The sequence below is a fragment of the Montipora foliosa genome, chromosome 14 (genome assembly GCF_036669935.1).
Source record: "Montipora foliosa isolate CH-2021 chromosome 14, ASM3666993v2, whole genome shotgun sequence".
Taxonomy (NCBI): Eukaryota; Metazoa; Cnidaria; class Anthozoa; order Scleractinia; family Acroporidae; genus Montipora; species Montipora foliosa.
The window spans coordinates 10,440,176-10,457,957 of record NC_090882.1 but is presented as its reverse complement, the minus strand read 5'-3'; the positions used below and the strand labels follow the sequence as shown (position 1 = coordinate 10,457,957).

The window sequence follows — 17,782 nt, the reverse complement described above, 5'->3', positions numbered from 1 at the left end:
TGACATGCTTTTGTGTTAGGTTGTCACATACAATGTCTCTTTTTGTCCATTGTACATAATCCGCCTTATCTCTTGAATATCGAAAAGGTTGAGTGTGATAGGACGTAGTAATGTCAAATTAGTTCAAATATAGCAACAACTTAATGGTTTTCCCTGACGCCGAAGGTGTTAAAACTTTGCGACTTTCCAAGCCGTAAACTGGAAATGTAAAGGTTTTGTATCAGTCTCAGTGTTGTTGATGCTGTAAAGAAAGGTGCAATTATTGTTATGCTTTATCCTTTTCGGCTCATTGCTTCTCAATTAATGCCAGTATTAATTACAGTGTTTTGACTTCGTTTACGACTAATTAATTCCGAGTCAATTCCGCAACTTGTTTCCTCGAGCAGCAGAAATAACTAAAGTGTACAGTTAGGCCTGTCTGGATCACGCCTTGTTCTTTGTTTTGAATACGGTCGTTGTTAAGAAATGAGTTCACGATCTGATACTTCGTTTTCGCGAACGTACGGTTCTCAAGCGGCTTCTGCTGAACGAACTTTCGACAAATCTTTTCAAAGCCAAGATCCTAACGCGAACCAGCGTGCCGAGGAACGAAGGGCGAGACGAAGATTGCGAAGAGGTACTTCGTTTCTAAATACTGGTCATCGTGATAATTTGAATTAAGCATCGAGATAGGTTACTCCCTCCCTCAAACCATAGTTTATTGATGTTGTCGCTATTTGTCTTTCACTAATTTGCCATTTCTATTGTAGTTCGATCAGTGAAAATCTTGAATTAAGTTTCAAAAGTCATCCGTTTTGCAGTAAGCTGCTCCAAACAGTGATTTCACTCGTAAACAAAACCAGGGATACCTTGTTTTCCATTTTTATGATCTTCCCTTTGTATAGTTATTAATGCACTTGGTATTCTTGTTCATTTGAAGTAAAAGTAGCTTTTTCCTGAACGATTTAGAGTCCCTCTTGGTGCGCTGTGGTGGTCCTTGATTTAACATGGTACCCAAGGTCTGACGAGTTTAGTTCATTGCATTAGAGTTTGGTTGCAGTGGGTTCAGTCTTGTAACGAGGGTTTCGTTGTGCAGAGACGTGATGTCCTAGGGATGGAATTTAATTCTGGCTAACAGTTTGTAAAATTAACTAAAAAAACAAGACATTTGTATCTTATTTTGATCCTCAGCTCAACCTAAATTTCTCAGAGAACTCCAAGATGTGGAAGTTTGCGTCGGTGACCCCGCTAAGCTTCGTTGTCGAGTTGAAGGAGATCCTTTCCCTGACATTAAATGGTTTGTTGACGGTGACAAAATTAAGGAAGGTGGAAGATTTGATTTTAGAAACGATGGCGACCTCGTGACGTTAAGAATTTCTGAAACAAGTGCTATGGACGAAGGAGAATATCAGTGTACAGCTACAAATGAACATGGGACGGCTTCGTGTTCCGCTGATCTTATTGTGAACGGTAAGTGATTTAATTATTGTAAGGAAAGGGTAGTTCAAAGATTGCATCCCGCTTTATCGTATAATGGTCACTACGGGTGATTGGAAAGCACTGCTAAGTAACGTTAATCAGTTTCATGGTCATACTAAACGAGATTTTTGCATACTTGTCGGCTAACCGGACAACCCATGTTACAATCGCCGGACGCTATTTAGGCAAAATTGTGGAACTCTTTGTAACCCGACTTTAAGAACTGCAGCGCGAGTAATAGGGGAATCTTTGTTTACATTTTTTTCGCTCTTTAGCCCAAGGCTAGATATCGCTTTCTTGATCAGTCAGCCGAGATTAAAGTACTGAATATTGAAAGTCATGGTCCCTTTCAAAATGAGCTATGGGAACATTGGCCCCCTTGCTTCCCGAAAAAATTATCGGTGGCTAATGACTCACTCGTTATCAAAGCTAAAAGGCTTAAAACTGGAGATTAAAGTAACTTAGCGCGTTCTTTTACCTGTTGAAGTCAATTTGTATTAAAATGGCACGATGCGTTCTGTAAACAAACTGGTGTTTTAATGTAACAGTGACGTGAGCAAAGATTCCCTTATACAGAAAACGGAAATGCAAATAGTGCTAAAGGAATTTTTCATGGTGTTGTTTCTAATAATGTTTAAATTGAATTTTATTTTGAAATCTGCCAGAATCAGACTTGACAAATAAGTCTTCTCGCCTCTTTTAAAACAAAGAACTTTCTGAAATTCTTGCCAGCTAAATTTGACTCAATCACGCATTGTCAAGACTCAGTTTGTGTGCTTTTTGTTTTGCCGAACACGTTGTGTTTTACGTTTGATGTCACGCAACCATATTGGGTTATGGCGGCCATATACTGTGTGCTATGAGAAAATTGTACTGTATTTTTTATGGAGATTCTCTGTTTCACAAAGGCAAACAGTGATTTTGCTCTTTAGTTTGACCATTGGAATAAAAGTTTCTCAGCAGTACTTTCTTCCCTCGAAACTTTTCAGGGGTTTGTATGTTAAAAGCGGTTGTAATATAAAGTCTTTAAAAACCTTTGCTTTTATTTTCTTGGCTTCAAAACTTTAAAAAGGCAAGCTCTTTCAAAGAAAACGGGTCGCAATTCTGCATATTAGTTTTCTCTTGTCCGAAATCGACAAACTGGCCACGTGACCATTGATCTCGAGTCTAGTGTGAAAATCTTAAATGACGTCACGTTATTGATCCTGCGTAGTATTTACTGTAGCTAGAACTACTCTTTGCTTTCCGGTGAAGCTTTCGTGTTCAGTGAAGATATCTTATCGTATCTTCTTGATGTGCAAATCAAGGTCTTGTCTAGAAATACACATAATTAGATACAAGACGATTTTGATAAGCGTCACAACCTGCCCTTTGCTCTCTTGTTAGGGAGCTTAAGCACGCGCGTTTTTGAAACGCGGACGGCAACCGGAAGTAAGCTGTTTTCCCTTTTAACCTGTTTTCACACAACCACATTTACATTGCTAAGTATCTTTTCTCAATTTGAGATGATTAGTATGAAAAGCTGGGAGACACCACTATCCTAACACGAGACATTTTCTCTTCCGGTTCCCGTCCGCGTCTCAAAAACGCGCGTGCTTAAGCTCCCTATTACTCGCGTGTATGAATACAGACAATCAACGCCCGGGGGAGGTACTGCCATGTATGGACTATAGAGGTATGTGCCGCTGTGAAGGGTATGGTTTTCAAGCAGTTTGCTGTAGGATAGAGCATATAAATCATAGCGTTTGGGTCTAGAATAGGGTATCATTTTTCACGAAACTGACCGGTCGGTTTGATGATTTTATCAAGACTAAAGAAAACCAGTAATTGCCACTCAAAAATATAAAAAATTCGGGATTTAAACGGAAATCGGTGGGAGTTTACCCTAGTATAGGGTAGCAAAATTCAGCTTAACTACAATCTTGGACAAAATAGATGGGAAATTTGTACCCCCCCCCCCCCCCCCCCCCCAAATCAAGGATGGGAAAATGGCGCGTTTTGGCTTTTGCGCGGCTTCATCCTTGTTTTGTTTTGTTTTTTGTGGGGAGGGGGGTGGGGGTTTGCTGTTCCATTTTATTCTGTTCACGATTGTAGCTCTGGTATAGGCTAAGGGTTCCAGGGTCCCAGCGGCACATCCCCACCGAGAAATTCCTTAAGTACCCCCTACCCCCCGGGAATCAACGTCACAAAGTCGCCCCCAAACTCCAGTCCTCGGGTCGCCGAAAAAAAATATGCTAAACCTTACACTTACAGTAAACACCCGCATATAAGAACAAGTGGATTAAGAACATCAGGCTGAAATTTGGCCAATAAAGCACCATATAAATAAGAACAAAGTCCGCCTGATAAATAAAACATGTTCTTAATACAAAGGGAAAGGGTATTAGGATGAGCAAACAATACAGTACAGTAACTTATATCAAAGTACTATGGTGTTTGCGACCATTACAAACTATAAAATATATTACAAAACAGCATTGTATGTTAATTATACCTCTAGTAATATATAATTTGAAGTATTTCTGAAACCAATTTTAAGAACATTTTAAGAACACTTGCAGGCTGATTTCTCACTAAGTAACCCTGAAATAAGAACACGGTTAGCCTAAACCTGAAAAAAGTGTTCTTATGTGCGGGTGTTTACTGTATTTTATTGTCGCATAGGTAGCAAATTCTTCGTGTTGGGTATCAAAAATTGAGCGCGCATCTGTAGTTGCGTGCATTTCTGGGCATAAGTGGAGATGTTGAAACACAGAGTTCTTTTTTCCCGCCAGTGGTTGGCACAGTTAAATGATAACAAGATTATAAACAGATACACATGCCAGTTGTATAAGAATACGCAATGTATGTTTTGGCCACATGCACGAAATTAGTAGACTGGAGAGTTTTCTATGATGCTCCACTTGGATATGCATGCCATGGTATGGTACATATATTGCATATTTCATACGCTATGTAGCGGTTAATATATAGCATATTTACCTTAATATAAGACTAACATGTGACCACTCAAATGAAGGCTACCGAGCAGTTCTGGGACTCTATTTTGAACTTCAAAGGTGACTCTAAAATTCGAATTCTCGTCTCCGTTGACTCCGTTGGATAGCTGTTTAATGGTTCATTGGTTCGTTAATTTATTTTTAACTTCGTGCAATAGACCTTGTTCTCTCTTTCTTTCGTTCTTTCTTTCTTTCTTTTTTTTTTTTTTGTTGGCTTTCAAGGCGTTTTCATTTGGGGAACTGGGCACTGTAATGAAGACTCTCTCTTCAGAACGATGATCCCCGAGGACCATCTCCACCCCCCTGCACAACACTATTTCATTGAAACTGAATCTGTTGTAAATCGTGAGTCATCCGCGGGTGGTCAGTGTACCTTTCCACCCAAATCGATTTACTGTTTATTGTTCCACGGGAAACACTTGTTGGTCCGTCATCGTCGTTTTGAAGCGTCTCGTCTCGTTTTGCTTTGCTCTTGATGTAACATTACACTCGTGCAAAAGTTGTGATAGTAGGAATTGTTCCTGTGAAGTTTGGCGCCAGATGTTCAATTCACTCAATTACACCCTCTACAAGAATGCAGATCCATTAGTAGATATGGCAATTAGTCGCATTAAGTGAAAATTGTTATCGTGAATGCCCTAAAATGCTCTATGGTTTTTGTTATAGCACTCCATATTTACGGTATCTTGCATCATATTTTTTCTTTTCCATTGTAAAACTTACGTTTTTAGCGAACAGCCAATGTAGCGTTCACAAATTTAGCTATTGCTTGTCGATTCCACTTAGGTCTGCATCATAGGATTCTGTGGAAAGGCCTGTAATAAGCAAGCCTTAACTCTTGACTAGCAAGATAACCTGCGAATCTTCTCTTATTTGCCTGCCAATAACCATGATGCTTGTGATATTGACCGGTGTTTCGGAAACAGACAATCGTTGCTAGTCATAGTTGCGTGACTTGTAATTAGAAAAGGCGGTATGCACGTACATTTCTTGTTGTTATCAAACTAACTCTGCTGCTATTTGATTTCATTACCCTTTGATCGATCAATGTAAACAAAAAACTCTAAATGATCACAGGTCAAAATCTCACTAATATCAGATAGCATAGCTGTTGATCTGCAAAATTGTGTGTGTTTTCGCAAGGGTTGTCTATTTGCTAGTTCTTTAGCTGAACTGAACACGATGCCAAATGAAAAGAGTAAGTCTAAAATACGTGATATTTGATTACCTTTCTGGAAGTTTTAAACAACATAAGAGGGTCACCATTTGTCATGGCATTTTAACACGCGTACGGCTATTGAAGAGTACAAGTTCTGTTTTGGTTATGTGAGGTTCGATTGCTCACAAGTATTCCCTTGCGTAGTAAATTCAACAAGATATGGCAAATTAAATCGATAGGTTGGATTTTTTCCTCGTAAATCGTGTTTCCTCTATGCTGTTTGTAACTTTCTTCTGTGGATTTTTTACACGTTGCGTGGTTTAATGGTGACATCTTCTATGGGTTCAAGCCGGGATAGGTTTCTCTCAAATCCCAGATTTCAAGGGTACATGCGATTCAAACCCATCAAACAGTGCTCGTATTTCTTTGCTGGCTTCCCAACTTAAAGCGGTTTGCTCCACATTCGGAGCATTGCATCCGCAAGAAGTGTACGAAATCTTTGTTCTCTTGTATACTACTAGTTGGCCTCGTACGTGCTCTGTCTTCTTAGTTCAGTTTTTCTCCATTTGCCAGTTAATAATTTTCTCAGTGCCTTCTGTCGACGTTGGGCTCTCTGGTATGTGAAAAGGGGTTGATCTCACGTCATTCGTACACTTTGTCAAGAAAACGGCATTACCTTCATAACATGTAGGTGCAAAAACTTTATTCCTTATCACTTTTATCGCCGACATTCTTAACAGTAAAAAGTGAGTAATGTTTTCATCGTAAACGGAACAAAAACGTGACCTCTTTATGTGGAACCTTGTGTTGTACCCGTGTCTTTTTTAGAAAACAGGTCTTCATCCAGCAAGCTTGAGGCAGTCTCCCGTTTGAAGTCGAGATCTATTTAGTCCAACGCTGTTTTAAAAATCAGTGTTAAAACTATTGGTAGATTTCTTGACATTGATGTGAATCAATCCTCAAGATAAGTTGTATCGTGGGATAATAACATTGTAAGAGCTTCGTTTGGCAAAATTGGTCTGTTTATTCTGAACAAAATTCATTGGAATCCTTACTGATTATCTTTAAGAAATCAACAAAAACTGCTTTAAAAATCTGTCAACCAAATAATTGAAACGGTTCAAGAAGTGATGCCTTACAAGAGGGTGATGTGAGATAGTTAACTCTATTTATAGCTGTTGCTTAATTTTAGGCAAGCAAGTGTTAAACAAAGATCTCAGATTGCATTTCAGTAACATCCAGTACTAGTTTATGTTTAGCCTTTCGCGCAAAATGAATATTACGTTTTACGGCAGATCAACGCAGGCAATGACTAATTTTTAGAAAAATCGCCCTACAAAGTTTATTCCTTTGTGACCTTTGTACACATCCATCAAAAGTGTCGAACGTCACAAATCATCTCCGTGCCCGCGTTTTATGAAATGACGACCAAATCTTATTGTCCGATTACCTGGCTAAAGTCCGCTCAGCCAAATGAATATATTTCAGCTATATCGCACGGAACACGACTGGCCTCGTACTTGGGACTGGAACTCCAAACGACGTATTCAGGAACATGAAGACGTTAATGGAGACTTGGTTTGGTGAAAACTGGAGTGGAGCACTGTTTTACAATAATTCGTTAATTTGTGCAAGCGCTCTTTGAAACAGCAAACAGTGCACATGATTTGAATTGTTGATTGTTTGAAGTCGTTAACTGCTTGCATTAATCTCTGTCGTTAACTTTGACTGCTCAGAAGCCTTCGCTTGTAGAGGTCACATGTTGGTAGATCATCAGTGGTTTCACATTAACAACATTACTTTGTATATACGCTGATCTCACAACCTGTAGCTCCTGCCAAAATTGACAAAGCAGCCAAGTCACAGACAGCCCGCATCGGCGATACTGTCGCTTTCAAATGTGAAATATCCGGGAACCCAATTCCATCCGGAACCTGGTACAAGGGAAAAACCCCGCTAAAGGATGAGGGTCGCGTGCTTATCGAGACAGCTGAAGATTTCTCTGAGCTGGAGATCGAAAATGTCGTGAAATCAGATGAAGGAGAGTACACTTGTCTGGTGAAAAACGACTTTGGAGAAGACAAGTGTTGCGTGACTCTCACTATTGAAGGTAAGAACGAAAATTGCGTGACCCTGACTTCTGTTCTGCAACTGGGACCGCTCAGTCGAGAGGTTGTGCACGTGGTATCCAGTTACCCTCAAGGAACCCACTGGAAATTTGTTCCGTATGCTCCCACGATAAATTATGCTAAATTTCCTTCTTTCTCAGCAGGAAATTGGTGGCCTGCAGGAAAAAATTTCTTGCATGCAAATCAGTCGTTTTTCACATCTCCAGTTTCATTCACTTATTCTTATGCTGTGTCACATTTCTGCCTCCATAAATGACATGTCAAATGAAGACATACTTTTAGTTCCTTTAATGTTTATGATGTCTCTAGTCGTAAGTACCGTGAGTACTGTGGCTTCTGCTACTTATCACTTTAAGCCTATTTAACAATGTCAATAATTAGAAAATGTACGACAATTACTACCAATACAACTTCGAAAAATGCCATCTCTCAATCACTTTACTGATCCTGCTCATGTAACGGGCGTTCATCTGGTAGTTTTTTTTTTTCGACTTGAAATCTAGGTGTTTTTATGGTGTCCCTGAAATAATCATCCTTCGCAGAAAGCACCGTTTATTACCTTGTGACTGTAGTTTTGACTTTTTATTGTTTCAGATGAAGACGCCTCTGATAAAAGAGCCGTGGAAGTTGCCTCTCAAGGTAAGTCATCAAATCCTTGGAAACGAACATTAGAACCTGGCAGTGGGTGAGTAGAAAAGACTGAGATAAGAGGAGATCAGAAAGCTTAAGTTTGGAGCGTGAGCCTTTCCTCAGAGGGAAAATTACACTATATCATGGTAAACTCTGTTTCAAACTTCTTGAATTAAAGATTTTGGCGAATATATCTTTAATTCCACTGTTCAGTTTAAGATTGCATTTCGTATTTGAAAGGACTTTGCTGCAACCTGTGTAGCGTACACGCCACCTGTAGCCCTTCACCTCCTCTTTCAATTGTTATATAAAGAAATCTCCGGTAGAAATACAATACAAAGCCTTTTTGCGAGTAGGTGCAATGGTGTGGAGTGAGATACCCTCTTCATTACGCAAATTTGTACACGGCCCTCTTAGATATTCTGAATCAATATGATGATTTGTTGATATCTCCCAAATGTTATAAAATAATTAGGATAGTACGCGCACTCTCATTGGTCAATAGCTGTGTTTAGATGAGAGTATGGAAACACGGCTGTGACATCACGAATTTTGATTGGTTGTATGCTGTCAGACGTGCGTTTTGATTGGCTGGTAGGAAATATGAGCGTGTATCAAGAAAATCTGTTTCAATCAAGAATTTTCCTTTATTTGTTTCGTTCATTTCGCGAATTATGTTTGAGAAATATTTTATAAAAGTAACAAAGGACTTTTTTTTCATGTTTCCATAGCCTCATCTTAACACTCGGGAAAGTTGGGAGAATTCTCGACAGTTATGCAAACCCGAGACGCATAACTGTCTCGAATTCTCCCAACTCCCCCTCGTGTTTAGATTAGGCTATAGACCTTATTCATAAATGGCGGTCAATTTATAATTCTTTTGTCGAAGTGCAAATTAGCCTACCAAGCCTCCATACCATACAGTGAATTGAAAAGAATTCTTGCTTTAAAATGAGGCTTGGTAGGCTAATTTGCACGTGGACAAAAGAATTATAAATGTGACCGCCATTTATGAATAAGGTCTATGGAAACACGGAAAACGTCCTCTATTGCTTAAATAGACGAGTTCACGCTATTAAAAGTAAAAGTAAAGTGGTGCATTTATATAGCGCCTTTATCACAAACGTCTCAAAGGCGCTTTACAATGATCAATTTACCCCCAGCGGACTGGAAGCATATACAGGCGCCAATGGCAGCCGCTTCTAAGCAGTCCATGCATGCTGGTACTCATTTTACCGACCTCGGAAGGATGGAAAGCTGAGTGAACTTTAGCGGGAAAGAAGGTCGCCAAATATTCCACTCTCGGCAGAACCGGGAATGGAACCCGGGACCTTAGGGTTGGAAGGCAGAGATCGTACCACTGCGCCAACCCCTCCGCTATAAAGTAAAGTGGTGCATTTATATAGCGCCTTTATCACAAGTCTCAAAGGCGCTTTACAATGATCAATTTACCCCCAGCGGACTGGAAGCATATACAGGCGCAAATTGCAGCCGCTTCTAAGCAGTCCATGCATGCTGGTACTTAAGTGCATTATGGGTAATCAGGGCAAGATGATTGCTCGAAGCATGGTTAGTGCTAACCAGCGTTAAATGCCATGGAAACGTGCCATGGTTTTGATACCTCTTAACCAACGGTCAGCGGCTACCCAGGCTTCGAGCAACCGGCCCCTGGCGTTTTAATGATCTGTGAAAATAAACAAGGAAATCAATTGTTGTACCTCGTGTGTTACATTGGTTGAAACTGTAAGAACAAGTAATTGACATCGTGTGACCGTTAAATACAGGTCAAGACAATAGAAAAAGTCCCGTTGTGACTTGGAAATGGTGACCTCGACCGCTTTAATAGAGGTGACCGCTTAATCGGGATCAAAAATTACAGTAACAGTTTTGGGACTTTGAAAACTTAATAGAGGGTTCATTTGACATATATATTTCACAATTGTATATATTATTTAATCTTTTATTTGTATATTTTTCTTATTCTGTTGTGTCCGCAATAGGTTGTAATAACTAAATACATGGACACATTAATAAAGTTATTATTGTTATTATTATTATTATTATTGACTGATCCGCCTCGACTACTTTCACTTTTTTGCGGACCAGTCTAACAGATTGTCGAAAATCTTATTATTAATGGCAATAAACTTGAAACTTGAACTTGAAACCACACCCCCACTTTGATTATTTTGTTTTGTCCTTTTTGTCGTATGTGATGTATTTGTGGAAGATGGTTGAGCAATACTACGCGTGCTAGTCTAAAGTATGTAACCACAATTTTCGCGCTTGATAACATGTTTTTCTCCTTTCATTTATGTACAATCGAGAAGAAAGCTCGTCTGGAGATAGTGAAGTAGAGAGCAAAGATCTTGACCTTCCTCTTCGAGATCCCGTCTTCCTTGCAACAGACAAGAAATTCGACGACAACTACACTTCGTTGAAGGAGCTGGGAAAGTAAGTTTACTGCCGAATTGAGAGATTTCTAAGCTCTGTTTTTATTTCAAGTTAATTACTGAGGATCCTTTGACTTTAACCAAAATTAATCCTTTCTCTTAAGACCAAAAAAAAATCTTTGCATTGGTAAGACTACGAAGTAAAGCCATGATAGCGGTTTGGCTACCATGAACAACGATATTAGTGCTTTCAAGGTTGTTGTCTACCGCTTGTTGCTGAGAATTGATCGTCCCCTTGTCGTGACAAAGAATTGATTTTTGTGCGGAGTAGTTCTAAGTTAAGAGAAAGAGTTGCTGCCAGTTTCGATTGAAAAGAGCAAAAACCGCCGGGGCATTTTTATTAAGAATCAGGGACGGTTACTTGCATGTAGGAATAAGTGATTTTTATAAGTTTGATGTCGCCGTGTTAACAAGTTTTTGTGTTTTAGGGGGAAGTTCGGAGTTGTAAAGAAGGTTAAAGAGAAGAGCACTGGGACCGAATACGCTGCAAAGTTTCTGAAGATAACAAAGGAGTCTCGTGAAGAGGTTTTGGCAGAAATGTTGATCATGAATAAACTGCACAGCAAAAGGCTTATTTACCTGCATGATGCATATGAACGTCCAAAAGAAATGATCATCATTCTTGAATTGTGAGTGATTATTTTAAACTAACAAAACAGTGCCATAGTCAATTTTTTTTTCAGAATAGTACTTCGTCTGCCAACAGAGAGGCAAGATGGAGGTTTGTTCTGTATGATGACATGGTGCGGCTTCAGCATATAAGCCGAAATTGCAACACCTTCTACAGCAATATATCAAGATGCCCCCTTCATTTTTCGAAAAATTTTAGGTAGCCCTGAATTGGCTCCTAAAATTTTTTTTAAACTTTGCTGTTAGTTCTTAAATTGCTAATTACTATTCTATAATAAAAAATGGGGGTCACCGAGTTCAAAATTTGAGATATAAGCAAGTAAAGACGAAATATAGGGTGGTTTTGGAGAGCTTTCATGTTACCATGGTAACCTATTACGTCACCATAGTGGGCGCCTTTTTTAAGCAATAGTTGGTGTTTCATATGGTTGCTGTTACGTGATACAGTGTTGTAGTGACAACCCTTCTAATGGAAAGGTCTTTAATAGTAGTGAAACTGGTTCCAGCCACCTTAAAGTATTCACCTGTTGAGAATTGGCGTCAAAATGCGGACTTATTATTAATTACTTTCTAGAATTTCCGGCGGTGAGCTTTTTGAAAAGGTCTGCAGTGACGACGACTTAACTGAGAAAGAAGTTGTGCGATACATGAAGCAAATTCTCCAAGGAGTGGAACACATGCACAAGAAGAGAATTGTACATTTAGATCTTAAAGTAAGTTAATGGGTTTTCTACTGAGACATCTTGCCGACTGTGTAACATTATTTATTGTTCTTTGGGCACGCGCTTTAAGTCGTGAGACTTCTATTGTCCCTCTTGTTATTCAGACAACATCATAAAAATCCCAGAACTTTCGTTCTAGTGAGCTCGGCGCTACCAAGTTCGGATTACGTTGAATGTATTCTCTGTACATGTGATTATAAACTGCGCTCTTAGTCATTAGGCATCCATATCTTGGAATCGACTGGTTCCCTTCACAGTGGTTTTAATTTTGACGTTTGGTTGCTTGTTTTGATTACAGCCTGAGAATGTGCTTTGTGTGATTCGCCCCGATGGTAAAGAAGACCTTAAATTGATTGACTTCGGAATGGCACGTGTCTTAGAGGAAGGGAAGACATACAAAGTGGCTTGCGGTACACCGGAGTTTGTTGGTAAGATTCATGATTGAGGAATGGATAAAGCATACTGCAAATCTTACTTTGTCCATCAACGCAACTGTTTGTTATTTAACTGTTGGTATTGTGCGCGAAATTGTTGTTTGTTCGAAGTAAGCAGGAAGCACTGTGGCCCAGTGATTTGGGCGCGTGCCTTGAGTTCAGAAGATCCTGGGTTCAAGGTCATAAACCCATTTTGAGCATTCGTTGAATTTGATGCTGTTAGTCCCCTGGTTCAACTTCTCAGCTGCTCTTGTAAAAGGTCAACTGATTGCCTCAGGCCAGTTGGGATTCTTTACAGTTGTTGTCGTTGTTGTACTTTATGAAAATACTTTATGAAATTATACATTCCTACTCGTCTTCATGCGTTAGGTCACCAAAATCTCAATAAACGTTTTTTCGTACTCAGCCCCTGAAGTCATAAGCTACGAGGCGATCAGTCTGGCTAGCGACATGTGGTGAGTAAGACTAAAGTATGAACTGTAAGAAGTAAGTCCAAGGAAAACGACGTTACAAATCGTCACTTCTCAATAGGCCATTTTCGAAATATCAATAAATTCAGCTTGATAGCGAGGCAGAGAGGACAAAAACAATAGAAACACGTTGGAATGAATGTGAAAAATATTTGCATATCATCCACTTTCCTTTGTCTTTGTCCTCTAAACCTCTCTTTCGAGCTGAATTTTAATATGTAGAAAGTGGCTTATTTCTTCATTTTAATCACTAAATTATTGTTGAACGAAATGATATATGAAATGTCAAGTGAAGCTTTGATCCTCGCGGTTGTGAACGCAATTTTAGCAATTGCGTAGAAGAGTAGCCTGAAAAATTCAGGACTTTAACGGGGTTTGAACCCGTGACCTCGCGACACCGATGCGACGCTCCAACCAACCGGGCAATGAAGCCACTGATGTTGGGAACTGGTCATTTGTGGGTTCAAATGTTCTCGTGATGAATGAATCAATGAACAAAATGATGTGTGAAATGAATCATATGAACTGCGAATACGAACAACATCAATGGCTTCATAGCTCAGTTGGTTAGAGCGTCGCCCCTGCGTCGCGAGGTCATGGGTTCAAACCCCGTGTAAGTCCCGAATTTTTCAGCCTTCTCTACGTAATTGCTAAAACTTTTGTTCACAACTGCGAGGATCATAGCTTCATTTAAATTATTGTTGTATTAGATTACTTCCCGCTCGGTATCCAATGACGATAAAGGGCCTGTGTGACTAAAAAAAATAACCACGCAAGGCGTGCATGTGGCTACTGTTTTACCATTTAAAATAGCGTTATTGACGATAAAAATGGGCATAAACAGAAGCTCCCAAAATGGATTCTGTTTGCGGCTTATCTCTTGCACCTGCCCTACACACTTTTGGATTCTCTTTGATCCAAAAATATGTATCTTATACATAAAATGAGGAATGTATCCTTTTTAGAAATTTTATGAGGACAATACAAGTTGAAAAATTTTTTCTCCTTGCAGGAGTGTCGGCGTCATTGCTTATGTGCTGTAAGTATCCCTCTTTCAGAGTTTAAATTTTCTGTTTGCCTTATAAGATTCAACTTTCCTTTCGCTGTCGCGGTTGCAATTATTATTGGTTATTACTAGGAGGAAAACTCAGCTAAAGGTAAAATCAGAAAAAAAAGCAAGAAAGCTCTTGAATCCGACAGGGAAGAAAGTGCTGTCAAAAGGGGGAAATGGGAAGTAGAAGGCGCAGCATTGAGACCCAGAAAAATACCATGGGGGGGAGAGAATCGCTGTAAAGCGAGACTGCATGAAGGACTCGCGGTACTTAACTCTGCAAATATCTCCAGGTGATCTGGTGACGTAATTCGGAGGACTGGGGAGAAAAATTTTAACGCCGTATCCCACAACCGCGCACGGCCTTATTCTCGAATTCAACATGGCAGAAGCGAGGTTAGATCTTGTCGGGACTATATAATTGTTCATTCAGTAAGTGGAAATGTGGTAGACACGTAATGATCTGTTGAGTTTTGGCGATGGCAATACTGCAGGGAGTTTGGAAAACAACACCTACGGCTGCGCGCGGTTGTGGGATACGGCGTTAAAATTTTTCTTCCAAGTCCTCGAAATTACGTCACCAGGTCACCTGACTAGATTGTCAGGAAAGTTTTTTCCCCCATTTATCAAGTAAACATCGCGAAGTTGTGAAGATTAACTTCCGTAGGAACTATTTTAGGTTCTTTCATTCTTTCTCACTAGGCGATAGCCAGTCTTAAATGTCATTCCTGTCATTTCTCTTGGTTTTTGTCTTTGTAGGCTCAGTGGTTTGTCACCTTTTATGGGAGATGATGACAATGAGACCATTCAAAATGTGTCCAACGCCGAGTGGGATTTTGAAGATGAGGCTTTTGACGTTGTATCTGAGTTGTCCAAGAAATTCATCGAGGAACTGCTCATAAGGAACCCCGAGTAAGAAATCGGTTTCTGTTAAACTGGTGTTCATGATGAAGAAATGCCACTTGCCGGTCATACTGGCGATTTTGTGAAGACCCACACAGTTCACTCCAGTTTATTTATTTAGCCTCATTATATCTACATAGTACAGCATAAAAAAAGGAAATGACACATGGCGAGGAAACCATGATGGGCTTATAGGGCCTGAACCCTCTCGTTACAAGAAAAAAATACATAACAGAAAGAGTGACATAGAGTGAAAGACATAACTACATAACTAAGTTACCATTGGACAGAACAAGATGTTTTCGTTATTTTTACGCTAGAAAGAAGTAGGGGAAGGCATTAAAAGGCACTAAAAGGGTCACGGAGCATCGACAAGACTGCAAAAAAGCCGCAAGCAAACCGCGATCCACACAAGTTAGGCTCGTTCAGTTATTGGCACCAGAATCGAAAACTCCCTTAAATACGTGAACAAAACTGAAAATCGCCAATGGCTTACAATACTTGCTTTCTTAACGAAAGTTTGAGACAAATTTTGTAAGGTTGAAAACACGGTAAAAATACTGTTCGTTTCTTTCTGCGGAATTATCACATTTCGGGATTTCACCTGAAGAATAGCTGTAGCCAGCCCTTGTATAACATCATAACAGCTACACTGGAAAGTAACTCGGTAGTTTCCTTTCTAAACGGTCACACATCAGAGCTTTCGTCATTAAAAAAATGGTTGCGGTTGCCGGTCTTGTACAGCTTGAAAGATAGCCACTGAAAAGAACTGACCATTTTCTTATCCACTTTTTAACTTATTTTAAAGCTCAGAATGTGATTTCAGGCACCAGTTCTGTAGTTAAAGACATTATCGGCACAATGGTTCAGTTCTAGGAGTCACGATTTGGAAATGCATTTTTACCATGGTCTTTGTTTTTCAGAAAACGAAATGACGTTTTCCGTTGCATGAACCATGATTGGTTGAAGGTGAGAAGCCCCTTATTACCTATTAGCTTTGTTTCACTTCCCCGATCTCCTCCACGTACCTGGTTGGACCACACATTGGTGGAATGGATAATAGCAATGCGCTCTTTGTAGAAGCTACAAAAAGCTTTACCTTGCATAACCGATCAAATCACTTCGGTATACGTGATAACGGGTTTCTTGTATAATTTCATGAGCCGTTTCTTTCGCGCAAGATAAAGACCTTTTTCTGCTATTCAAACGTCTCCTCTCTTTGAACCCGCAAACCATTGAAAAGAGGTAGGGTTCGTGGACGGGAAATCTAGTGCTAGGATTTTAACGGATCAAATGGATTGCAAAAGTGAATTGGTCACTGAGAATAGACTAAATTGCGACGTAAATAACACGAGATCAAGCGGTTTAACCTTGGACATTGTTTGCTTACCAGAAAATCGAGACGATCAAAGCCCAGAAACTCAGCACGGAGAACTTGAAGAAATTCATCGCACGGCGTCGTTGGGCAGTGAGTATTCTTGTACTTCTGACTTGATTTGAGTTTTGCAGTACCAGTCTTCATCGAGTGGTTTTCCACTTTTGACCAAACAAACCAACCCCAAATAGCTTTGACTCAATAAAAAGCGTGTTTCTTTCTTTGCTCCAGCTTGTTGTATTTCGATTGTTATCTGATTGGCTTGTTTGATTGTCCAAATTAAAGATTGCTCTGAATAGCGTCAAGAAACTCAACGAGAAACCGCTTTACACGACGTTTGTGTTTGTTTGTTTTTTTTTTTTTCAGCGAACGGCCAATGCTCTTCGCGCACTTAGCCGGATGGGAAATTTAAGTGGTCTGATGGCCGGGAAGGGCGGGGCACCTAAGGGTGTCGCAGCTCCTAAACCCGAAACCAAGGAAGCGCCTAAGGAAGCCGAGGAAACTACAGGTGATAGCCTTGCGCCAGCAAGACAAGGCCCGAATCTTGCAACCCGTAGAAGTCCCGCCTTAAGTGGCAGGAGAAGCCCGATGTCGCGGGTAGAAGCGCGTAAGTATAGCACTCCTGAACCACGCCATAAATACGTGTCCACGAGTCCTTGTGCACTTTTGAAACGACTAACAAACTAATCGAGTGCCTGAATGTTCTTGTGTATTTTTGAACAACTTCAAGACTAACCATGCGGAACGAGGAGCAGCTAACCATTTCCTGTCTGTTTAATTCTTGAATGGGAGTTATCAAGGCATCGGTTTCTTCCAAAAACATTCTGTTAACCAAGCTTGGTACCAACAAGGAAAGGCCTTAACTGATTTGACTGCTGAATTGCACATCAACGCATCTACTTAACAAGCCTGATGACAACTAACGTAGCACATTTTGTCTTCACACATATATTTTCTTTCTTTATTTATCTGTCTTGTCTCTTGCTGCAACTGATGGAGGTAGTTTTGGAGTTCAGTAAGAACTTCTTGAATCGCTGATAGACTAACGTCCTTTATTTGCCAAGAAACGAAACACATCAACATAATTAAAACAAACTGTCACTGTCTTTTTTTAGGCAATAACCTGAAAGATAAAACAAGCTTAGGGATCGTGGAAGGTTTTAGGTGATAGTTCCGATAGTGGTTGAAGAAGATTCAGGGTAGTTACTGCGACCATTCTATGCCTGCTGTTTAATATTTCCTTTCACCTGTATATGCTGACGTCCAATCTCTCCCATAGATCACTTGCTTGTAAAGCGTATTTAAATATGTCAATAGAAAATGCGCTATATAAATTCATATTATTACCATTATCATTACCATTATCATT

The 17,782-nt window shown here is 39.9% G+C and overlaps 1 protein-coding gene across 1 annotated transcript in view; it reads left to right on the top strand.

Annotated features, from left to right (window-relative positions):
* LOC137984421 (muscle M-line assembly protein unc-89-like) overlaps nt 1-17,782 on the top strand; it is a 166,977-nt gene that overhangs the window by 129,997 nt on the left and 19,198 nt on the right. Inside the window, 13 exon segments of the mRNA XM_068831598.1 lie at nt 1,171-1,449; nt 7,448-7,726; nt 8,340-8,384; nt 10,703-10,829; nt 11,257-11,457; nt 12,033-12,171; nt 12,479-12,608; nt 13,021-13,069; nt 14,097-14,123; nt 14,895-15,047; nt 15,962-16,007; nt 16,432-16,506; nt 16,780-17,020. Coding sequence (XP_068687699.1) covers nt 1,171-1,449; nt 7,448-7,726; nt 8,340-8,384; nt 10,703-10,829; nt 11,257-11,457; nt 12,033-12,171; nt 12,479-12,608; nt 13,021-13,069; nt 14,097-14,123; nt 14,895-15,047; nt 15,962-16,007; nt 16,432-16,506; nt 16,780-17,020 — 1,791 coding nt within the window.